This window comes from Ursus maritimus, unplaced genomic scaffold, assembly GCF_017311325.1.
Source record: "Ursus maritimus isolate PB19 unplaced genomic scaffold, ASM1731132v1 scaffold_8, whole genome shotgun sequence".
Taxonomy (NCBI): Eukaryota; Metazoa; Chordata; class Mammalia; order Carnivora; family Ursidae; genus Ursus; species Ursus maritimus.
In genome coordinates, this window is record NW_024426996.1 from 64,766,845 (window position 1) to 64,793,096 (window position 26,252).

At 37.9% G+C, this 26,252-nt stretch overlaps 1 protein-coding gene across 1 annotated transcript in view; it reads right to left on the reverse strand.

The window, feature by feature from the left end:
• LOC103658444 (cytosolic beta-glucosidase) overlaps nt 1-26,252 on the reverse strand; it is a 73,003-nt gene that overhangs the window by 35,855 nt on the left and 10,896 nt on the right. The window contains exons 3-4 of the mRNA XM_008685917.2: nt 24,637-25,436; nt 23,793-23,916 (exon numbers count right to left, since the gene is read on the reverse strand). Coding sequence (XP_008684139.2) covers nt 23,793-23,916; nt 24,637-25,436 — 924 coding nt within the window. The remainder of the gene's footprint in view (nt 1-23,792; nt 23,917-24,636; nt 25,437-26,252) is intronic.

Genomic DNA, 26,252 nt, shown 5'->3' on the forward strand with positions numbered 1-26,252 from the left:
AAAGAGAATGTGTTGATTAATTGCTACAAATATCTTATGTCCTTGACAGTTGTATTTCAAGTCATAAATGAATAAATTGGCATTTGGGTTTATATATCAGTGTCTTGCAAGTTGCTAGATACGTGTCTATTACATGAGAAACTGATATACTCTGGGAATGCTGACAACACTTCATTTTCTGAACAAGCACAGCTAAAGAGCAGAGCTATCACAGGCTAGGATAATGTCCTCTAAAGGGCCTTGCCCAGCTGTTTGGATGGACTCCCTAGGTGTTGTCCCTTTTGCTCATGCCTTCGAACCACAACAGCAATGCAGGGTGGTCAGCAAGGTCAACTTCATTGCAAAGGATTAGCCTCCACTCTAATTAGAAGCTTGGGAGAGACCTTTATGTGTTGAAATTTTAGGGCCACTTCATTCAAAGTAGTCAAAAGTCAAAACACCATACAGAATTTAAGAGCTGTAGTGAGTCCTCATTATACAAGTGATGACAAAGAGTCTCAAAGAAGTCAAGTGACTTGTTTATGGTCACATGTTTTTGACAAAAACAGCACCAGGATTCTTGGTTTAAGCCTCAGTTTCTTTCTATTGCACCATAATAGTCCCTAAAGACCATCAAAGTTATCACCATATCCACAAAAAGCCATCTTTTGCATCCACAGTTGTTATTAAGTGAACTAAATTTGTAAGTATAGCCAATTCCAGTCTATGTCCTCCCTCCACCAAAAGGTGTAGAAATTTTTCACTGCATTTCAAAGGTAAAATGCTCTAATTTGTAATCAAATTATAGTTACCCTGATGGGTCTTCCATTTCCTTATTATAATGATTCTAAGACTTCATATCGAATTTCAATACAGATAAAGTGAAATACTAATTTTAATGAGTTGTCAACTCAACATGAGTTCTCATTTTTACATGACACACAGTAAGTTGCTGATAATGTCACAGACAGTCAAGTGTTAATTTGGTATCCGGAGATTATACTGTTTGGCTTCTTGAAAAACTGGCAAGTATCCTTTTATTGGGTAAGGAAAATTATACAGCCTGTGGTATTTTTCTTTTTTTGTCCTGGCTGATGGGTGACTCAGCAGTAAACGTAATGCTCAATCACATGAATTATTCTAGATATGTTTTGGGATATTTGCACGCTTCCCTCCGAGTCAGCCATACTGGGCTCAAGCCAACTTCAGGCAGAGCTGCCCAAGAAGAAACTAGGTAGAGATGATCAAGAGTGGAGAGTCTGGCAATGGGTAACCTATGCTACATCTGTGATGAACTAACTAAAATCTTAGCAAGAGAAACAGCCAGAAAATTGGAACAAACAGTGTATCAGACTAGAGAGAGAAACCACAGATAATAAAATAGGAGGGAAGCACATGTTAGCTAAAGATCATGAAATCTAAAGAAGAAAGGGGCTAACCAGGACAAAAGTCCTGTGAACTCAGTATAAGTACTCTTACATCTACACTGTGAGTGTCTTGATCGGTTTCCCAGCTCAGATTCCTGAAGAGTCGACTTCCTTTAGTGCGGCACCTTTGTTACTACTCTGTCTGATTGAACACATTAATTTTGTTTTAAGCCACCTCTGTTCCTGTATGAAAGCAAGTAGATAGAGTCTGAAATATGTGGATGGGCTATCAATGACCTTTCTTTAAAAAATCTTCACTCTAGGCAGTCATGTGCCTGGAGAGTCGAGGAACAGCAAGCAAGAAGGAAAGTATGGCTGGAGTGGAATGAGGCAGAGAGAATAATAGCAGAGAAGATACAAGAGTTTGAAAGATAAAGGTTTTCACTATTATGCTGTGTGAAATGGAAAGCCATTAAAGAGCTCTAAGCAGGATATTTATATGATCTGATTTATGTTTTAGAGGATAACTTTGGCTGCTGTAAGATAGAGAAATGGGGAACCAGTTAAGAGCCCACGTCATCAGTCCGGGAAAATATGATGGCACCTCACACCTAGGTATTTGTAAATAAAAGAGAAAGGGGAGACAAAAGAAAGAGAGAAGACAAAATAACTCCAAGATTTTGGGCTCAAGTCATTATAAGTATGGAGTTGCCATGGAATGAGATACTGTGCCAATGTATAGGACATATAGAGGATGAACAGGACACGGTGGCTCTGAGAACTCAGTCTAGACAAGAAGATGGACGAGAAGCAGGATATTAATAAAAGTAAGTTCCATTTCTTATACGCTCACTTTGTACCAGGCACTGAACTAAGTATTCTATAAACAGGACATAACTCAGTCCTCATAATGACTTGATGTGGTTGATAACAATCAGCCCTGCTTTGCTGAAAGAAAACTAAAGCTCAGCATAGTAAAATGACCTGCCCAAGACCTAGGAGCTAAAAGATAGAGAACTGCTTTGAACTCATGTGTGTCTAACCTCAAACTTATACTCTTAACTACTATATTTTAGTCTACCTCTGGCTCAACTTAATCTGAGAGAGTAAGGTGGGTCGGAAATATGAAGTATGCCCCAGAGTACAGGGAGCAGTTTACCTATGACAGAATGATCGCATGATCACTTTTAATCCATAAAACAAGAAGGATGGACTCAATGATTTCCATGGTTCCTCTCAGCCCTAAAAGCCTATAATTTTAAAACATGGTGATGCTTCTTTTCACTAAAGTGAAAGTCATTTTTACTCCTTAAGATTGAATAGCATAAAACACAATTCTCTTATTTACACAAAGCTATTCCAAGCCAGGCTGAATTGAGCCTCAAGCCTTATACTTTGCCCATTTTGAAATAGAAAGGGCATTAAGGGTAAAAAAAAAAAAAATAGCAGTGAACATAGAAGGGTAAATGAGGAAAAGGAAAAGGCATATCAAGGAAGTAAAGGCATTGCCATAAAGTAAGCAAGTGAAATAAAAAGGAGGTTTGGAAAATTGTCATGTTCCAGAAAACTGAAGCATTTTTACATCTTTTATACAGAGACACCTTGATTATTGACGAAAAAAATCAGTGACAACTAAAAAAGAATCCTGCATGTAAACAGAAACTTTAATTTTCATAGTCTTTCTTGTTCCAAATCCTGGTTTGTAATATCACGCCTTCAATTTATCACAATAGCAAAATCATGGGAACATAGTTTCACCAAGAGAGGACATAAATCATGTATAGCCAGAAAAAGATAATGCAATATAGTTATGTTTGCCTCTGATTTGGGATATGTCTGTGAGATTAAAGCAAAATTTGGCCTAAATTTAAGGAATCATAAAAGCAACTTTGGGTTTAATCAGGATGTAACAAGCAGCGTGTTTTCCTTCATCATCATCACTAAATTTATAATGGGCTTCCATAATGCATGTATCTCTGTAGCAGGAGGCAGTTATGGGTATGCCACTTGATTTGCTGACAAATTTACTGGAGGCAATTAAAGTTACAGTGAAATGGTAACAGAGTGTTCCATTAGCATGAAGAGGAAAGGAAAAACTCTAAACTCTAGTTTTTGAACCATGCTTCTTGGAACCAGAGCATGTTAGTCTCTTTCTCTCTCTCTTCATCCTTCTTTAGATGGCTCCATATGATGTCTTGTATGTAATGACACCTCAGATTTTCATTTTAAGCTTTTAAAAATGTGTAAAACTGCATCTAAGATTATAATGAATGGGTTAGATGTTTAAAGATAAAAATAAAATTGAAGACTTTGCCCTGTATATTAGAATCAGCATTATTTCTAAATACTTTCTGGGGATTGATAGGGGAAATGACATTCATTTATTATGATGGTTATTATTTTCTTAAAACACATGCTAAACATGAAAACCACAATAGGATATTCAACTAACATGAATAGACACCTCACAGAAGAAATTCAAATAACTGATAATAAAACATTTGGCCTTCTCTGAAATTAAATTAAATATAAATGAAAACAAAAACATACATGGAAACAGATAGATAGATAGATAGATCGATCTCATGTCAAATTAGCAAAGTGTGTGTTGCATGTATGTGTCTGCTTTAAAGACAGTACTCGGTATTGGTGAAGACGTGGCTAAATAAATATCCTAACAAGAATTAAGGAAAAAAGTTAATTTCTAGAAATCAATTTGAAAATGTATATCTAAACACATTAAAGTGCATAATCCTGACCTGTAATTTTCTGTCTAGAACTGTATCCTAAAGATGTAAACAGAAGCTGGGTCTAAAAGATACTCTCCAATAAATAAATAAATTAAAATTAAAAAATTTTTCATGACTTTCCATAAACTGCCAGAGTAAGCACATGCATCTAATTCTCCCAATTCTCATATTCCTATAGAATATTTCAAAATATACATATCAGTGATTCTCAGTATTATCTGTACATTAGAATCTCCTGGGGAACTTGTAAAATCCCTAATGCCCAGGCCACACCCCAGACACTTAAATTAGAATCTCTGTTCTGCATTTTCTTGTCCATTGCAGCATTATTCACAACAGCCAAGACATGGAAACAACCTAAGCGTCCATCTATAGATGAATGGATACAGAAGACATGGTGTACATATGCAACAAAATATCATTCAGCTCTGCAACAACATGGATGGATTTCAGGTCATTATGCTAAGTAATATAAGTCAGAGAAAAACAAATACTGTATGATCTCACTTGTGTGTGGAATCTTAAAAAAAGCCAAACTCATAGAAACGATAGGGTGGTAGTTGCCAGGACATGTGGGGTGAGGGGAATGGGGAGATGTTGGTCAGAGGGCACAAATTTGTAGTTACAAGATGAATAAGTTCTAGGGATCTAATGTATAGCATAGTGTCCACAGTAAACAATACTGTGTTACATACTTGAAAGTTCCTAAGAGTAGAACTTAAATGTTCTCACCTAAAAAAAAAAAAAAAAAAAAAGTAATTACATGAGTTGATGGAGGTGTTAATTAACCTTATTGTGGTGATTATTTCATAATATAAACATACATCTAATCATCACCTTGTACACCTTACAATTATACAATGTTATACATCAATTAGATCTCAATAAAGTCAGAAAAAATAAATTAGAATCACTATATGAGACGAGGATGTTAACTAAAAAAAAAATTATTTTCACTGGGGGTGGAATCCAGGTGTCAGTATTTGTTAACTCTCTCCAGTGTTACAGGCAGGATTAAGAAGCAGTGCCCCAAATCTCTGCTCTAAAGAGAGCAAAAACTAGACTATTAAAAAGGAGTGATGTAGGGGCACCTGGGTAGCTCAGTCGGTTAAGCATCTGCCTTCAGCATGGGTCCTAATCTCAGGGTCCTGGGATGGAGCTCCCCACTCAGCGGAGAGTCTGTTGCTCCCTCTCCCTCTGCCTGCCTCCCCCCTCCCCCAACTCGTGCTCTCTCTCTCTCTCTCTCTCTCAAATAAATAAAATCTTTAAAAAAAAAAAAAGTGATGTAGGAGCAATGTTTTCTCCCTGGTGAGAATATGCAAACTTCTATTTTAATATTTTTAATTTCCCAATTTTTTTTTTTTTTTTTTTTTTTTTTTTTTTGCTATTCCAGCTAAGATCCTTTAAAACTCCTTGCATATAATACCAAATGGACACTCTAGGCCTGCTGGCAAATCATTCTTAGTGACTACAAAGCAATGACTTGGGAAAGCTGTCTCCCTCATGAGCTCCTTCTCTACTATATCTCTTACTCAGAATACAGTAATCTGAACTACATTTGGAGAACATAATTTTAATCTGGGTTAATTTTAAGGTCAACAAATGAAAAGTAAGCACATACAAAGAGACTTTGGCCAATGACAGAAATCACTAAGTCCCCAGACTATATAGCAAAGGAATATTTTTTTAAGGACTATTCAAGTGTCTTGTATATTTACTAATATAGTATGAAATCAAACATTAAATATCTGGGGCTGTAAATCTACTCAGGGTCAAGGTGGCTCCCAAGGTTCCGTTAAGTAGCCTAAGGAAGCATATTAATCGTTCAGATCACTGTGATGGCACGTGGATCAATGATGACAGCAGATATCACCTACATTAATGAGGTTCCAACACACTTGTGTCTGAAGCACGTGAAAGAGAGAGAGGCCATATCCATGTGACAGCTGATGTAGGAAAAGACATTAGGGTTCAAATCTAACAGCCAAGAAAGAATTCTTGAGACGTCTTTGGTGCAAAAAGGTGGTTTTATTAAAGCATGGGGAAAAGACCTGTGGGCAGAAAGAGCTGCACTGGGGTCATGAGGAGTGGCCCATTATATACTTCCAAGTTGGGAAGGGGTTAAGGATAGTGTAAGCCCCCCAGGTATTTTGGAAACAAGGTTTCCAGGATCCTGAGGGGGGCTAGCTATTGTTAGGAAAGGCCATTTATTACTGTTTAGTAAAAACTCAGTCATGACACCCTTCAGATGTGTATCAGTGGGACATATGCTTGGGGGATGATTGCCAACTTGTATCTTAGGGGGTAGAGATAAAGGAGGTTTCCAAAGGAATTTTTATATGTTAAAGTTGGCTTACAGGATCCTGGGGGTTGGGCCAACACTGCCTTTTGCCCTTAGCAAAGTAGTAACACCAAGGCAACTGAGTCCCTAGAGGAATGTCACTCTGTCTTTTTCAAAGACTTGTCATTGGGCTGTAGATAGTAAGGAAATTTAATAATTTTTCTTCTGCCTTTGTTTCCCACATCAACAGCCAACTTCATGTCATTGACAGAGGCCAGAGAATTCAAACCAAAGTGTTAGGTCATTATGCGATATCCAAATCTAACCCCCCAAACTGTTCCATCCAGACGTTTATTTATTAATGTTCTCTACTGTGAGGAAGAAGGTTTCCAAGTCAAACACTTTGTGATTGATTGGGCAGATCTGACTTTAAAGAATTAAGTGTGCTTACTTATAATTCCGTAAAGTCTCTACTTTATAATTCATGTTTTTGTCATCGGTGAGAATCACAGAGATCCAATTCTAATGCAAAAATATTTATCTCGACAAAGTTTGATTAAATAAAGCCAACACATGTCATCCTGAGCTCAGAACTCATATTAAACTTTCAAAACCAGACGAGAAGTGAACCAAAGAAAAGAAACTAACTTTCATATGCTAGAATCTTTTATGTCACAAAAGCAAAGCCAGAGCTTCAATTGGGGGACAAAAGAAGGACTTGGCTATGAAGTGGTGTTCTGCACCATGTTTGTACTGGGGGCATAAGGTTAAGCATGACCAGTAGGTTCGCGATGTTTTGGGACTTCATAACTTCAGACTGCTCTAATTGGAGGATGTAAGAATTACATTAGGTCCTTGGCTAAAACTCCCTGAAATTCACAGAATTTAGGATTGGAAGGTGATCACATCCAGACAGCAGCTGTGCCTTATATATTTATGTATCCTCCACAGAAGCAAGTGCACTGTGGGTACTCAATAAATATTAGGGAGCTGCGCACACTTGTGGAATGACCCTTCCACATGGGGCAGACATCCTTTCAACAACGTCTTTGACAGATGGGCATCTGGCATCTGCTTCCATGCCATCTATCGACAAGTCTCTAATGTCTCTTGAGGACCTTCATTCCCTTATTCAGCCCCACTAATTGTTAGAAAGCTATGTCTTATGTTAACTGAAACTCACTTTCATGTAATGGGCCCCCACTGGCCTGAATTCTGCCCTCTCCAACAACATAAAACAAATCTTTTTAGTCTCGCACCTGAAAGTTCTTTAACAATTTTAACAAAAACTAAAAGCCCTCTCCCCGTTAGGAGATCATCCTAGACATTATCTTCCGGGTAAGATTTAGATTGTTAATATTAATGTTAATGCTCAATGGTGCCAAGGACAGAAGATAATATTCCAGACAAAATTAAGAGTGATGTTATTATACCTTATAATCAGGAGATCTGACACTGTGAATACAAGTAAGGCAAATTTTTATACAACTACAACACATATGTGTGATTCCATGAAACATATTCAATTATGAATACCAGGCTTCTAGTCTTGACTCCTTCCAAATTTCATTTCTGAACCAGGAATCTGATCATGTCACTTCTTTGCCTAATATTCTTCAATGATTCCCATGACTTTCATTCAATCAACAAAAATTTATTAAGTCCCTATTATGTGCCAGGAACTATGCTATGTCCTGGGGGGGGCAGAAATGATCAGGGAAGCATGGTCCCTTCTCTCATCAAGCTTATAGTCTATGGAGATGTGTCAGAAAACCATTAAACAACTAAGAAATACAATTTTGGATAAAGAAAACAGGTAGAGACTAACTGGAAATAAAGGTCATACATTAGTCGGATCCTCAGGGAAAGCCTCTGTGAGACGGTGAAATTTAAGCTAAGATCTGTTTGATGAAAATGAACAAACCACCATAAAAGTAGCAGCAAGCTTGTTTTTGCTCTCTCCCCTAATGAGCTTTTTGTCATCTGCAAATTGGAAATGCATTCCCTCAACTCTTTACCCAAATCATTGATTAAAATGTTGCCTGGGACAGGGTCAAGAAGAAGGAAAAGTTTAGGTACCTAAGAGAGTTTCCTGCTAGGCTGTCTCATGCAACGTCTAATTGCAAGGACTTTGCAAAGCAAATAATATGCTTTTAAGATTTTGAAAGCAGGGCAGAGTTTGTCCCCTACTAAACTCCCCTGAACAATAGAGGGGACATTGCACGGCCTCTTGTGGGGTTGTTTTCCCCTCCAGCAAAGCCACCTAATGAGTACCAAAGGAACTTTCCATGAACACATTTCAATGTATTGGCCCTTGTTGCGCCAGCCTCAGTGGGAGGCTCACAACATGGCACCTCAGCCCAATACAATTCAAACTTACTTTCCTAGGGCAAAGACACACATGCCTTCTCTGGACAGCTTGCCTTCTCTAGTAGCATATTGTTGAGTTAGCAGATGAAGCCTGGTAGGAGCCTGTGCTGTATATGTGTCTACATAGGAGGGGCTTGAGGGCAGTGTTCTAGGCAATAGCACCTCTATACATATTGACCCTGCCCTGGTCCTCTGTGACCTGGAAAAGAAAGGAGGCCTATACATCTTCCCTGTGTTCCTCTTTTGCAACATATTATCTCTGAAGAAGATACAATTGTTTCCAGCCCCTGCCTTTAGCTGGAAAGATCTCGTAAACACTAAGCACCAATCTTTTAGATTATAGCTGTTAACCTGTTAAGCACGCTCATTCACCCAAACTCTTTAAATCCTGCGGGTTTTCTAAGTATGGGTCCGCTACGTACAGGGTGACTGCTATGATCATCCAAGTTTTATTTTGTGAAAGTACGGAAGACACCCTTGAAATAAAGTGATTATAGATTTGCTTAGTCTTTGAGATCATTTCCCAGAAAATGTAGTGTTTTAAGGAAAAGGGACCTCATTCTAAATGGTACAAAGACACCAGGTGGGCTAGCTGAAGGCTGGCTTCATAAACTCCCACGTAAGAAATGCCTTTCAAACATAAGCTACTCAAGTATATTCAGTGCAGCACTGTTTGCAAAAGTGAAAAAAAAAAAAAGGTCCATCATCTGGACTCCAAGTATCTGTCAGCAGGAGGATGAATAAATAAGTGTGGTGTGTTCACATATCAGAATACCATAGATCCATTAAAAAGAATGAGTTAAAGCTAAAAGTGTAATGGTAAATCCTAAAGAACGTATTGTAGAAAATGGATATGTATGGTGTGAAGCTATTATGTAAATGATATAATGCACAAAACAATATACAAATGGGTTACGGATACATACATTTGTAGCAAGACGTACATCTAGTGCACAAGCGGACGCACATCAGCTTCAGGATCTGGGGAATCCAAGGTTAGGGAGGGAGCAAAGGAGATTTGGACAGGGAGGGTACAAAGGGGTTTCAACAGGGTCAATTTTATTTATTTATTTAATGTAAAATACATGTGGCAAAATACGAATATTTGTTAAATCTGGGTCACAGTTACATGGGTACCTGTATTTTTCTGTATGTTTGAAATAATTTTTTTTTTCTAAGTTAAAGAGAAAGGCAGTTAAGCTTCACTTCCTCAAAGGAGCTACTATGTTGCTTCCCCTCTGATAATGAGATCCCTATTATTCAGCGGCTTTCCAATTTTTCTTTTTTTAGCAACAGAGTCTTCCTTTCAAATGAAAATTTTTATGGATTCCTACTATATACAACCAATAAAAGCTGATGTGCCCTGGAGCCCACTTTCTCACCCTCCCTCTATGCAAACAGTCTCCAAAGATATCTCCATGGAACCCAAGACTCCACAGAGTACGATTTGAAATTACAGATGTAACTAATGGTGAGTCCCCTTTGACCTGGATGCCAGGATGCTACGAGCTTGTTTCCAAGTTTTATGTCAACAATCTATGATCAGAATGTTTGCATTTCCCCCCCCCCTTTTTCTCCTTCTTCAGCTTTACTAGCTGGTATTTCTTTCTATCTAGAGCCTGAATATAATAAAATGGCCAATCTTCAATAATTGACAAAAATTAATACTTCTCAACAAGTTTAAACTGGCATTTCTTAATATCCTTCCTACCATTATTCTCAGTAACAGATTTAACAGTGCTTGTGTTAACAAAAAATATTTTAAAAAATAGAAACACGAAAAGAAGATAATTTTTTTCAAGAAGCAAATCTCCCTTAAATAAAAGGAAAGTAATGAAAGACTTCAGGTGACTGCAAATACACATATTTATAAGAGAATACAGCATTAGGAATGTCAGAAGTCAAAAAAATAAGATATATCATATAAACACCCTTCAACTACTGACCAACACAAATATTTAATGACATTTCTGTGACTAAAGATGCATTAGTACTGAAAGTTGGTAAAGATATTTAAACTTCAATTTTGTGAATGTTCTTAATTTTTAGCATTGGATTTATATTAACATATATTCATTTGTTCTGCCAGATGGTCTTATACTATACTTAGGAAAATGTCCCATTTTGTTAAAGAAGCCTATTCAATAAAATATTACAATTGACCATTCTGATATACTGGAATTCAAACCCATGGTTCCCAAAAGATTCAAAATAGCCCTATAATGAAAATACAGTTTGTTAAACATGAAACACGTTTGTGGTAGCTAAACAGATACAGGTCTGGTGTAGCTAAAGAAATAGTGATGGTGATACCATTGAGTTGCTGGCTTTTAAAATATGTCTATATAATGAGAAAAAATCACTTGGGGGAGAAATTACACACAATAGCATGAAACTTACCTTATCAACTAAAGGAGAGCAATGTAGTGAATTGAGTCTCAGAGAAATCACAGCATTACAGGAGAATGCTAATTGTTGCTTTCTGGCTATGCACCCCAGCTATCTATCCTTACCTAGTGCTCACCCTGACATTACCAAGGAAGCCTTCTACATTTTGACGGGAGCACCCTAGCCAACTCTGCCTTCACACCAGGGCCAAGAGTTGCCTGGTGTTGGAAAGCAAAATGAAATCTTCATCAGCTATTTTCCCCATGGCCTTGCTCTCCCTTTAAGGGAGACAGTCAGACTCCTTCTACTGGTACTGTTGAACTCATGAAGTAAGTACTGAGGATGTCAGCTGGGATGTGAAGGACATTACAGAAGAGAAGACTGTTGTGTTGGAAGAGGGATTTCAGCGCAAGGCAGGGATTTAAAGGCAGGCAGAATGAGGCCAGACAGGGGGAAACCAATTAATACTATGTCCTATGGTGATCAATTAAACAACTAAAACCAATCTGCTTGCCTGAAAATGAGCCTTATAAACTGAGATCACAAAGGGACAATAATAGTGATAATTTTTTGAGGAGACTATTTTCAACTCAAGTCAGTTGTTAAGCCATCTTTTAAAGCAGATATGACCTTATGTGGGGCAGGGGGAGGTGGAGATGAGGGGGAAAGAATGTGGGAAGTTCAAAAGACCACAGAGATGATAAAATGCATGCTGAAGTTTTCATCAGAAAGGTTATATAGCCTAAAAAGCCCAATGAAAATAAGTCTAAAACATGATTGGATAAGAGTAAAGGTTGATGAAACACCAAGATAGATTGATTACTAATGTCAGTTGTGATGTCCATCTCTAGAAATCCGGAGGAAAAGAACAGACAACCCTCAAGGCTAGATTTAGTTACTCATCTGCACAAAATCAGATGGGATGACCAGCATTATGACCTTGTGATAAAAAATATGCAAACAGGGCCTTGTATACAGTGTTGTTTAAGGATACTTAAGGACTAATTCTAGAATTTCCAACAGGCAAGAAGCTAACACATTGGGTCTGAGAATAGATATCAGACCAGTATGAAGTGAATCCATCCGGCAAATGCCCAGTTTATCTGTAGAGTTTGAGTTCCAACAATATACAATAAACCCTTTATTAGTCTGACAGTCAGGAAGTGGAGTGCTCCAGCTAATCAAATATTTTTTGTTAATTGTTACCACATGCAGAAGGATTACAAATTTTTAAAGAATGAGAATACATTAAAATACACTTAACACTGAAACTAAACTGATTATAATTTAATCTTTCTCTAATTATTCAGAATGCATTTCAGGGTCATCAAGAGAAGCATAAATTATCAGTGCTTGATGACTGTGCAGGAAGTCACAGTTTTTCTAAAATCCTGGTTAACAGACGCTGGGTAACAAAGAATTCACTGCAATAGTTATCATTTGGGGGATTTATGCGCTAGGCATTTTTCTAGGATATGAAGTATGTCATTAATCCTCACCAAAAATAAAATTTCACAAATGACGAACTGATATTCATAGAGTCAGGATAACGCATCCAAGGTCATAGAGCATGAAGGGGTGTCAGAGCCAGGTTTTGAATGCAGAACTATTTGTCTTTCAAGAATATGCTCTTTCACTATGTCAAATAAGCAAATCCTTGTTGTGTGGAAGTATTCATAAAAAGTGCCGCCTGTCCGTACAAAAGTTACAATGGGTGATGCTGTTTGTTCTTCTAGGAATGCTGAAGGATATTTCTGAATCGCTCTTGACATTACTATCATACATTCATGAGGGCAGCAAACTTTGGCCATGAAATATTTTTGAAGTTTCTTTTTAAATGAAAGGCCAACTGTTCATTCAAAAGATCAACAACATTGACTGAACATCTTTGGAAGAAAAATGTTTCAAGAAGACTAAACCAGTAGGGCCTCGCCACAGAACAAAATGATCTAAATAAAGGTATACACACTGAATATACACTCATGTACTCCCATTTTATGCAGTGATCTAATTTTTGTGTTATTTTGCTTATTTTTAACTATAAAACATATCTGACTCAATTAGTAGCTATGAAACAATGTGGCCATTTAAAATTATTGAAGACTTTAGGCTGGGTTTAAATCTACTAAAGAAATGAATTCCACCTTTTAGGGGAGAAAAAAGTTATTTCATCAACAGATGTGAGGCATCCCTCCTCCCATCATCTACATTTAGTCCCAAACTCATTAATGTTTTCACTTGAAACATTTAAGGCTTCTTGTTCACCTTCACTCACCAGCACCAATTAAAATTCTTCAAGGTTCAAATGCCTTTTCTTCCTCCACCCATAATGGTTTCACTTATCTCTAAAGCAGGCAGTGATTCCTATAATGGAATTTCACAAACAAGGGGGGAAATGTGGCTGAATTTTAGAATGGTACAAAATAATCTCAGGCCATGATACTGTTTCATTAGCTAATCTCATTCACACACAGGAGACTTTGCTGTTGCTGAGATGACCCTATTCAGGGAGACAGGGCTCCCTCTCCCTCCTCTGCACATAGCATTTCCAGATAAGCCTTAAGAATTTCTTTCTATTCTGAAAGAAACTACTTTCATCTCCAGCACCAGGCTGATATTTTCACTGTATTGAAGAAAATCCTACCTAAACAGTAACTTGGGGTAAAAGGAACCCTGATTGGAGTAAACTCTGTGCTCAAAAGTTCCAAATAGAAAAGGAGACTTCCCAGCTATGAAGTCTCTCCACATTATTATGGTGGGAAGGTAATTTTGAAAATGGCTGCAACTTGATCCTCTTTCTAATTCAGGATCTTGCCCAGACACAAAAGTTTCATGCTAAAGTCAAATTTAAGGAAAGTGAAAATCACTGTACTGCCTAACTGAATTAAATTATGCATTTATGGCAAAGCTTGGAAATCATACTTAACTGTTTTAAAACTTGATAGATTAGGTGGGGCTTGCCATGATCATGTTTTGAAAGGTGATTCTACTACTTGTGATTGTAACTGCTGTGCATGTGTTCAGCTGGGGATTTTATTCTAATGCACTGGACTGATTTGTTCATTCTATTTCCTCCCTAAGATTTTATGTTCTCTACAGTAATTTTGTTAAACTTGAATCTGAGGTGACCCTTCTGACTCTGAACTCCAAGGGATAACTTTCTCAGGGGAGGAAAAGGAAGGTTCATTTTCGATATGAGTGAATAGGAGACGAAACACCCAGACTGAAGGTCAAGAAAATGTTACCTGGAACCTGAATCAATATCGATAGAAACAGTTCATTGAAGAGCAAGGTCCTATTTTATGTTCAGCTAAGAAAGGTGTTCACATTTCAAATTAAGGAGCTAAATGAGAAGAATGAAGAAAGTTTTAAAAAAAAGATGTTAATTATAATTCCTTAGACTTAATTTTATAGCCTAAGAAATTATCAAGAGTTCTATAAAATATGATCCTTGACATACCTGAGTCGAAAGGATACTTAGAGCATCACAAAATTCTTAAACTGGAAGGATCCCAAAAGAATAGCTAGTTCACCCCTTTTATTTTTCTAGTGAAGGAACTGAGGTACAGAGGAGTTAAGTGTATTTATATAAAGAGTTTAAAAACCTTCAGCATAGATTTCAATTATTGTCACAGCAAAACCAAATTTAGTATCAAAAGGGTATATTAGCACCTATGCATAATACAGAAGCATGAAAATTATTCTCATAATAGCAAAAACAATCCACTATTTCTTTAAAGAAGCAAAATGGTGGTATAAATCTAATACTTTGTTCAAATTCCCAGGAGTGATTCTGTTTTCCTGCTTATTTAGACTCAATTTCCTAATCAACCATTACGAATTTACTGACTGGCTACTGAATGCTAAGTATATAGCTCAAAACTTCAAAATTGAATTCTGGTCAAATTTTGTCATTGAAAAATGTTAAATAAAATCTTTATTATCACTGATCCTGCCTATGAGCACTTGTACCTTTTAATAATTTCCATTTCTTTTGAAGATGGTTTTCTTCCTTACTTCCAAGGATTATAATGGGTCTTCAAGACGCGAAGTGTCTCTCAACTCCCATCTATTCAACTGTCCTATTCAACATGTGCTTAATTGCAACAAGGAGCCCATGACTCAGTTATAGCACCAATGTTTAATGTCCTTATTCATTATATTGCTGATTTTCTTCTACACAGTGGCAGGCTTGCTACTGAAAAACTAATATAGGATGTAGTTAACCAGTCATTCACCCAATTACGAATCTGGGAGAGCTGACAGACACAATATTTATGTCACTATAGAGTGACTGACCAGCATCAAAGTTATAAATAGGTAGGATAAGAGCACAGAGAGGAAAGCTATAAAACTGTGAGATTAGCACTGCTTATAGTCTAATTACCAACACTGCAAATGCAGACACTTATTTCTTCAGTGTACCCAGAGCTAATCCCCACTGATGAACTCACAAGACCTTGACTTACAAAACATAATGTCAATGTATTAGTTTATAATGGAGAATATTCCTTTCCAAGCACTGGGAAACTCATGTTAAGCTTCTTAAGTAGGAATGGCTAACACCTGGCCATCTACTTCTCTCTATTCTCTCAATTCCAACAGCTCTCTCATCACCTGAATAGTCCATCATTGTGCTCTCCTGAAACAGTTTTAAAAAATCAGTATCTCTTTAAACCCATGTTTTTAGTTCCTTTGGATATATACCCAGAAGTGGAATTGCTTAATCATATGTTAGTTCTATTTGTAATTTTTTGAGGAACCTCCCTAATGTTTTCCATAATGGCTGAACCAACTTACATTCCTGCCAACAGTGCATAAGAGTTCCCTTATCTCTACATCCTTGCCAAGATGATAACAAGAGATATGCACTCCTATGTTTATCACAGCATTACTCACAATAACCTAAGATATGGATGTAATCTAACCATCCACCAACAGATGAATGGATAAAGAGGTTGTGGGGTGTGTGTGTGTGTGTGTGTGTATACAATGAAATATTATTCTGCCATAAGAAAAAGGTAAATCTTGCCATCTGCAACAACAGGGTTGGAACTTGAAGGTATTATGCTAAGTGAAATAAATCAGACAGAGAAAGATAACTACCGTATGGTATCACTTATATGTGGAATCAAAAAAGGCCAAACTCATAAAAACAGAACAGAATGGTGGTCACCAGTGGCTGGGGGGTGAGGGAATTGGGGCTATGTAGTTTAAAGGTACAAACTGGGAACTAATAATAAGCTCTGGAGAGCTAATGCACATCATAGTGATTATAGTCAACAATTCTGTATTATAAACTTCAAAGCTGCTAAGAAACTAAATCTCAATTGTCCCCAGCACAAAGAAAAAAAAGAAATAATAATTATGTAACATAATAGTTAACACGAGGGTGGTATTCATATTACAATATAAAAATATATCAAATTAACATGTACACTTCAAACTTACAAAATGTCATATGTCAAATATATTTCATTTAAAAATCATTACCAAATCCTCCCTCTTTTTTTCACCTTTTTCAAGATTCCAGAGTCTACTCTTCATATTGGAAAAGTAGATTTTCTCCAGATAAAGTATGCCTCAATTATTTTACAGGTCTCTTTTACAGTTATAAAAATAAAACTGAGCTTCTATTTGCTGCCACATCACACAAAAACTACCAGACAGATTGTCATAAAAAATGGAGAGGGTAAGTTTGAGATAATCTGGATATGTTTTTTTTTAAGGCTTTATAGTAGTTTTAAAATTCACAGGGCCTGCAGTAATGGGGAACCTTAAGTAATTACCCCCTCAGAGCAGGTGGAGCTGAATTAAAAAGAAACAAAGGAATGTCCATCTGTAGTGCCCAGCGTTAAGTATTAGAAAGCGACCGAAGGAGAAGATAAAGAGTGGTTTTCAGTCACAAAGCACAAGGGCAGATTCTCTGAGGTGTGACTGAGCTGCTTCTCACTTGGGCAGCTCCATGAAGCCTATTCCCATGAAGCAGATGCGCCAGGTTCTGTTTCTAAGAGGGTGTGTCTGCTAAATGTTGTATGTCCCTAATCATATCAATATGTGCCCTACCTGGCTTAGCCTGACCAAGTAGCTTAACAACCACCACCTGTGCATGTGTGTGCACGTGTATGTGTGCGTGTTTGATTCTCAGTGTTACCAAGCTCTACACCAGCCATTCGCCATAGCACATGCTCTCTAGTAAAATCCCTAAGCTGACCATTCCATTACGGCAGTTTAGAAATGTGCAGGAAAATAAAACCATAGAATCTGGAAATTGCAGATGTTGAAAGCAACTGGATAAAGAGTGCCAATTCCTTCTTTTTACAATGGAGAATACTGAGGTCCAGACTGTGGAATTTGGCCAGAATGACAGATGTCCTATGTCACCTGTCAATTGACATATGTCAATGAATATAATATCTAATATTTTAAGGTATTCTGAGCACACAGGGACATAAATCGTCTCATTTTATTTCACGACTGACTGCGTTACGCAGAATAGTAATTAGCATTAGTCCCATTTAACAGGTGAGGAAGATGGCATTCAGAGTCCTAATGATAACTGACCCAAAGGCACATCACTAGAACACAGGACTTCGTCTGTCTTCACTCTCCAAGCCCTGCAGACTTTTTATTCTTTATATGAATAGAAGGTAAAGGTAAGTGTGCCACTGAACAGAAGTAGAGGAGAAAAAATCAGGGAAGGTCACCTGGCATCTCTCTGCTTAAGGTGAACTCTGTAATCTCTGGCTGAGTTTGCCCATGGTCTGAGTGTGTAGACTCGTACAACACAAATATATTGGAAAGTGTTTTCTTCATGACTTTTCAAATTCCACAAGTCTGTACACTAGCACATGCTAACAATTCTTGTGCACAGCCTTCTAATCTTGTCCTTTCTTTTCTATTCCGACCTTGACTAGTTGTCATCCAGTTCAGCCAGAAGCAACAGTACCCAGTGGATCTGATATCCCACCCCACATGTATCCAAAACTGCGAGCTATCTGTGAGCTACGAGATGAACGGCTTCATTGGGGCTAAGCTGACAAAGGTTTACTTTAAGAAGAAATAAAGCAATAGATAGGGAGTGGAAATCTATATTCAGGTACTTGGGTCTCTATTCTGAGCTTGCAATGGATTTTTAATTGGTTAGTTTTTCTAAAAGGTCAATGTATTAACCTTTGAGATCTTTCCTTAATTCTTAGGATTTTTTAAATGCACATTTAGAAAAACACAGGTGCTTAACACATTTTGTCCAGTTAAATGGGCCTCTGTGATCTGAAATTGACATAGGCAGGTGGCTGCCAGGTCTGCACTACTTCGGGAAATGGATGTCTTTCTCCTTTACTGGCTCTCCATGGGAAGGAGAAGAGGAAAGGGAGGGAGGATGCTGACAGACAACAGCAGGGTGATTCTGAGCTCAGCATCTTGTCTTGGTGGTATACCCAAGCTGCAAGATTTATAACCTTCTTGTTACAATGCATCAGCTTCAACACTTTCAGTGAAGTCTTCAATAACTTCAATGACATCTTGCTGAGGGGTTTTGTCATTAAAAGCCTAAAGCTGGTCATTAACAAACCTTCTCTACAATCATCTACTGCTGTGCTAACTCAGGCATGGATCTGACTGAAAGTTGGGCTGGCTCAGAAACTTTCCAGAAGTCAGCTTTCTTTCTTTCTTTTTTTCCCCCCCTCTATGGGGTATATTTCTTTAGGGAAAGAAAATACAGTTCCCAATTATTTAATCATTTATTTCTCATTATCCATTGGCTAACTCTTCTCTGATAGACACCACCACCAAGTTCAACAAATGTGCAGAACACCTACTACAAGACAGAAATGGCAGTCAGGGCTGAAGATATAATCCTGAAAAGGACACAGCTCCAGTATTAAGAGGGTCTACAGCCCCCTTCAAAAATTAGCCACCATTTACAGAACCCTTTGTCATGTGCCAGACTCTGTATTTAGGCTTTATAAGCATTACCTTGTTCATTTTTCACCACTCTTTAGAAGACAGATGTTCTTATTATCCCCATTCTAAAGGTTAGATGGCTGAAGTGTTGTCTGTTTTAGAATTAACCCCCAAATTATTGAGCTTGTGAGTGGCAGAACCAGGTTTCAAACCTGTGCCTTGTCTGACTTCCAGCAAGTTCACGTACTCCAAACAAGAGCATTTGGGCCAGGAAGAAGGCAAAAACCATGGCGTTCCAGGCTGAGGAAAGATCGTGTGCCGAGTGAAAGGCAGGCACATGCTTGGCACATCCTCAGGCATGTGAGGAACAGGTGGAACACAGGTTCAAATCCCCTTTCAGGAGAATTCAGGTCATGGCTGGACTACTACCCATTGGGAGTAACCTCCCCTGCTTCACACACTTCCTAACATCCTCAGCAACATTCAGATTACTGAGGCATCTATTTGTGTATGTTTATATATGAACTTAAACTTGCCTGATGAACTTAAACTTGCCTGCCGGCTCTGGAGCAGCAAGGACTGGTGTAAATTTTATGAATATAATAGAGATTTATGTGAAAAAGGCTTAACTCTTTGAAGATCACTGCTTTCTGAACTTATGCAAAAAAAAAAAAAAAAATCATGTGGCAGAGCAATTCCAGCTACCCAGTTGCCTAGTGGTTATTTCTGCTGCCAATGATTTAATTTTCAACCTAATCTGGCAACCTCTCTGATGGAAATAATGAATGGAGGGAGGCCGTGTGGCTTTCTACTCCACATGAGTCAACTGTAGATAGCCAAAGGGCCAAAGTTACAATATTCATTCAGGGGTTCCCCAAAAAGAATGATGGAAAAACCTGCAGACATGGGGGAATAGTCTGCTATAACTTAAACACTTGGTGGGGGGAAAAAAAAAGTTTTGGGATGACATTTTTAAAATAATGAGTTAAATAACTTGGGGTGATCAATATATTCTTAAGAGTACACATTTTGTAATAATAATACCTATTACCATTGATTGAGAGCCTACTGTGTGCCAGGCAATTGCTGGTTGGGCGTGATTACATATTAGCTCATTAAACAGAATCTCTACGACAACCCTCTCAGGGGAAAGTGTTAATCCATTTTTATAGATGAACAAACTGAGAGTTTGGGAGGTTGAACAATTTGCTAAAGGCCCCTCATCGAATAATTTACAGAGCTGAAATGCAAGCCTAGTTATATGTTATTGCAAGTTTTTTGTGTCTCTCCTACGTTGCTTTTCTCTTATCTATATCTACATTAATTAAAACACAACCTATTTAAAGGCATTTAAATAATGCAAAGATTAAAAAGGCATTAGCTGATTTCTCTCTCTTTTTTTTTCTTGGAATGACATTTTTCTCTTTTTTTTTCCTTTCCCAAAAGGAAACAGAAACATTAGCTTACTTTTTACTGCTCAATTAATTGCTGTGGGATTTTACCTGAAGAGATCAGTACGACCTCCAGGTGGATGTCATTGATCCAACTATAGTGTCATTGATCCAACTATGCCCGTCCGTCTGTGTGATGTTAGAGAGAAGGCTTTGTTTGTGGGGATCACAAAGCCATCATCCATCTGACTCCCTGGGTTCTGGCAGGCTCTCACCTGCAGTGCTTCCCACGAATGTCTTCCTTGGCCTGTTATTATTTTTAATTCCTCATGGGGTGCTTCTTACTAGTAAAGTTCTTGCCAATCAAGATCATCAGCACTACCTCAAAGGAGTCTCAGGAATTTGATTAGTAAATTAAGCTCCATGGCGCTGACAAGAGGCAGGATAGGGGGTGTCTGAATGGTGTCCAAGGACCTATTGGCTCCTGCAGGGGCAGCATGGAGCACTTTCTACAAGTTCAGAGTACCAAAGGTGAGGAAAAGTTTCCGTGTGGTAAGCAACCATGCTGAGTCAGAAAGCCCTGAACTCACAGATCTCATCAAACCCCAAAATAGTAGTAGTGGCAGCAATAATAATGCATGTATTCTGCTTGGTTCCAGTGATCCACTCTGTGATCTTGAACAAATGACTTAGCTGGCCTCTTTGAAACTCAGTTTTCTCATCTGTATAATAGGAGCAATGACCTCATCTCACTGTTTTGAAAATGAAGTGATATGATGGTATCAGTTAACACTCTTTTTGTTTCAAATGACAGAAAACCAATCAGATTCAGGTGAAGCAGGAAGAGCATTTCATTATAAGTAAAAGTAATGTCTCTTAAGATCAGGCATGCAGCTGGGTCTGAGGAAAAACTGGAATTAGAGGCTTAAGTATCACCATAAAGCTCTCCCTGTTTCTTGTCTCCACTTCCCTCGGTGCACCTGCAGCTCCCCTTCATACTACTCCTTAGCTTCCACGGCAGGACATAGCCACCAATGGCTTACAAAACTACATTCCCCTGCCCGACCTAGGCCAAGAGACAAGGTGACTGGCCCAAATTCTAAATCTCAGGGAAGAGCTGGGATTGGCCCAGCTCATGTCATGTGCCTACATTTAAACCAATCAATTCTGTGTTAACAAGGAGGGGTATTTTATTCTACTTACATGGCTGTCCCTGTGGTAAGCCTGAGGATAAGAGGAGGTGGATATTTCATAGAACACAAGGGAGTAATTACCAGAAAAGAGTTTCACCAAGATTAAATAACTGGTGTCTACCACAATAATATATAAGAAATAGCTATCACTGTACCCACTCCAGAAGAGATAACATGTATCTTTTTTGTCTATAAGTAGATATCTGCACATTTGAAAGGCTACATTTTTTTAAAAATGTAAAACAAATATAATATTATATGTTAACTACAATGAATATAGATCATCTAATGTGAAAAATCAGAAGAGAACATACATACTGTGAACAATTAATGTTTTAAGTACCTGGTCTCTTTTCCACCTGTTTAAAGACACAACCGAAATTCAACAAGTAGAAAAACAGAATTTTGTTTCTAATCCTATCTCCTCCCTGTCCTTCAGAAACCCAAATCTTCTCACATTTTCCACTTTCACCTTCAATTACTTTTCTATGTTTGTCTCAGTTTGTGCGTCTATGTTTGTCTCAGTTTGTGCATCCACTAAGTTTGTGTGAGTTTTTCCTGTTAAAGATCTAAGATACTGTATTAAAGTACTTGAAACTATTTCAAAGAACAATGAAATGCCCTTATATGTTAGCACTACACAGAGCACCTAGCTGGAAATGAAGAAAGTCAATTTCTATTTTTCTCTCTTTTCCCAAAAACACACAGAACAATTTTGGACAAGTCATTTGTGGTCCTTATACCATCCATAAATCTGCTTGTTGGTAACCAGTTTACTTTCCTCACAGAATGAAACTGGGAATATCAATGGATTAACTATGAATAGGGCTGTTTACAGGGAGAAGGGGGGTAGAATCTCAGAAAACTAGACATTTTTTTTTTTTATCAGAAAGTGAATCCTTACCTGGAGAAAAAATCTGTTTTGCATGCTGTACAAAAGAATTGGTTCAAATCATAGGAATCCAATTGCCCTCTGCCAATAAACTTCAAGCCAGAGTGAGGGATTGAGTACAATTTATTTTAGGTTTGGGAAAGAGACCATTTTGTGTCACTTTCCAGAATTCCTTCTGGCTGATTTCAGTATATTACTGATTATTTTGGGGTAGAATAATTCTAGGACCTTTCAAATAGAATGATGAGAGAGAAGTGTGCCTATCATGGTAAAAAAGGAAATTGAAAGTCTCATTTTTGCATTGCATTTTGTTTCTGTGATATGATTCCTTTACAGGGAGGAGAAATTAAATTTACAAAGCAACAGTGTTCCAAGCAGATGCTGAAATGGGGAAATTAACTGGTATCGAAATGTGTGTTACCAGTTAAAGATTATTCCTTCACATTTGTTTTCAAATACAAAAAGAATTCCATGGGGAAAGAATAGTTGCCAGAATAATGATCCTATCTTGAAATAAAATTCACAGATTCAAAAGACAAAAACAGGGGCGCCTGGGTGGTGCAGCCGTTAAGCGTCTGCCTTTGGCTCAGGCTGTGATCCCAGTGTTCTGGGATCGAGCCCCATATCAGGCTCCTCTGCTAAGAGCTTGCTTCTTCCTCTCCCACTCCCCCTGCTTGTGTTCCCTGTCTCGCTGGCTGTCTCCCTCTGTCAAATAAATAAATAAAATCTTTAAAAAAAAAAAAAAAAGACAAAAACATGTTCCTAAATGGGGCTGTTTGGTTACAGCTTAAATGAAGCATACAGTGATGAAAGACTCATTTTAGGCCAAAACTCATCGAAGGCCATTTTAATGTTTATAGCCTAAATGCTTAATTTTGATCCTTTAAAAATTCTGTCAATTCATTTCTTGGTAGTTAGGATATTAAAATATGCAAATAGGCATGATGTAGTTGGGCAGTGCTAATCTTTTTGTAATAACTAATGTTCTCTTTCAACAACCACCCCCCTTCTGTTCATGTCACCTTCACCCAGGAGACACAAAATGTGGAAGACAGTTGCTTTTACTTGATTAAATTTTGGGAGACTGAAGCTAGGCCAAAATCCTCACCTTCCTCTTTCCTAAATACTTTTTCTCCTCTCTCTTAATTACATGGCTTTCCACTGATTTACATGAATTTCAGCTTTCAAAATCATTGGTCTTTACTGAATGCAAATGGGCATATGGGAAAATTATATTAAGTTTGCACAATTGATCTTTCATCATTTCAAATGGTACCTTTGAACAGTTCCTGAAACGTCTGTCTGAAATACTCCCAGCGCTGAGTGTCATCAAGAGATGCAGGGTCACGCTGGGGAAACCCATTCTCGGTGATGTAAATTACAGGGTTATTATATGTATCCTGGAACAAGAGAGCAGAAGTTTTATTCCAAACAGATGTAAAAAAAAAAAAAAAGACTCATAAAATCAGGTGCTTTACCCTTTATCTTCTCTAAGCTACAACCCAAAACTAGTTTTCATCAAATTGCACTGACCCTATTAACTTAATTTTCCACGCACTGACCTTTTATGACTAACAATGGAAAAGCAAAACTGTGCAAATGTCCATGAAGACAGTCAAATGACTGTTACCATAATGAGAAGACAGAAATATCTTTCTTCCATCAGCATCTGCTGATTGTCACTACTTTTTAACCCCTTGGTCCCACCAACAGCTACACTCTCCATCCCCCCACAGCAAGGGTCCTAAAAATCATTAACTTAAAATTTTAATTTCAGCTACCTGGACTCCATCCAGATAATAGAGGCCCAAAAAGGATCCAGCTATTTCAGCCCTTAATATGCCTTTTAATAATTACAGTTGTGACATCAGCCTGAAAAATATGTCCAAGCTACTCTTATGCCCACAACTGGCTTTAACAGAGAATCCCAACTTTAACTGTTGTAATGAAGTCTGTCATCAGCTAGTTACTCCTCACCAACTTAAATCCTAATCTCTCTTCCCAAGCCAACAAATGTATAACCTATTGCCTAAAATCATTCTTTTTCCAAGTTCACACATATGTCTGTCTTCCCATTTCTACATATCTGGGTATACATGAACAGAAACACTGTATTTTACCTTAATGTATTTCAGTACTTTACGTATTCCCCATGGTACCACATAGATCCAATCCAAACTTCTTATCCAAGATGGGTCTGGAAAAATTTGAATCTCCACATCTTGGAAAAAACCCAGTTCTCCTTTCTTATTCTCCTGGTACTTGACTAAGCGGGTTGTATAATAATGCACAGCAAAGAAATCAGCAGTGCCTTTAATCATTCTCTTCTCTTCTTCTGTAAATTCTGGAAGCCTTGATGATGGATAGCCTTGCTTTTTACTCATGAAGGCAATCTGGGACTTGACAACTTCCGGATAATCACCATCAGTAAATATGGGTTTAGCAAAGAAATCCAAACAGAAAGCCATGGCTCTTTTAGCAGCTTCCTGGTCAGACACTGAGTTCGGATCTGCCGGCTCCACCCAGGCAGCAAAAATTGTTAGGGACACCATGCCCTTCTGCTCTTTTCGGAATAAGGAATCGTAGCTGTGCCAGGATCTGGCATGAGCTTTAATCAAATTATGAGCTGCCTGATAAGCTCCAGTTCCAAAGTGAGGTACACCAGGAGCATATATACCCAAATCATATGCCAGAAGGGCAAAAACATTAGGCTCATTTATGGTGATCCACTGCTTGACTCGATCTCCAAAAGTACTGAAGCAAAACCGGGCATATTTGTCAAAGGATTCAATGACTGTCTCCGACAACCAACCACCTTTGTCTTCTAGGGCCTGAGGCAAATCATAGTGATAGAGGGTCACTATGGGTGTAACCCCATTAGTTAACAAATCATCAATGATCTTGTTGTAATAGTCAATTCCTAGGAGAAAACCGAAAAGAAAGTACAAGAAGAAAAGTTATTTTTAGAACACTGACAATAAGTAAAGATCAGGAAATGATCAGGAATAATTTCCTAAATAACTTTTATCCAAAATTAGGTTTGTTAATTTCTACATTTAATCAATTCAAGTTTGGGAGGAAATGTTAAAAATTCCAAGGAAGAACGGCTGATCGGGGAGTTGGGGATATGATGGAAGATGTGGAACAAATATGTTCTGACAGGGATACATTTGGGCAAGTTGCTACCACATAACTTTGTGTTACGGCCACACTTACTGAAATTATTTTATTTGTCTGTATGCTTGATTTGTCTCTTAACCCCACTAGAATAACAAGCCTCCAAATAGCTGGGGTCTTATCTAATTCACTTCTAGATCTCCCAAATCCTGGAACAATATCAGGAATTTAGTAGATACTCAATAAATATTTGTTGAATGAATGAATGGTTCTCAGCGGTATTAAATGTAAGTAAAGGAATTGATGACTGCCTCCACGCTTTTCTAGATATATCAGTCTTATAAGTCTAAAAAGGAGACCCACTGAACATGAATAAGAGCTCCCAGAACGTGGGTTACAAGGACAGTTGGCCAGATGCTTGACATGTTAAGGAACATGGTTGGGGACTTTGCTCTAAGATCCTGACATGGTCCGTGAGAATGCAGAGCCACCCCTCGCTCTCAGCTAATTCTCCAGCACTGCAAGTGTGCGGGAGAATTTTTAGGATCAAGGTAGAGTTCAGAAGAATGTTATTAACTTGGAGATACTCTGCCTCAGAAACCAATGCCAAGAAGATGTT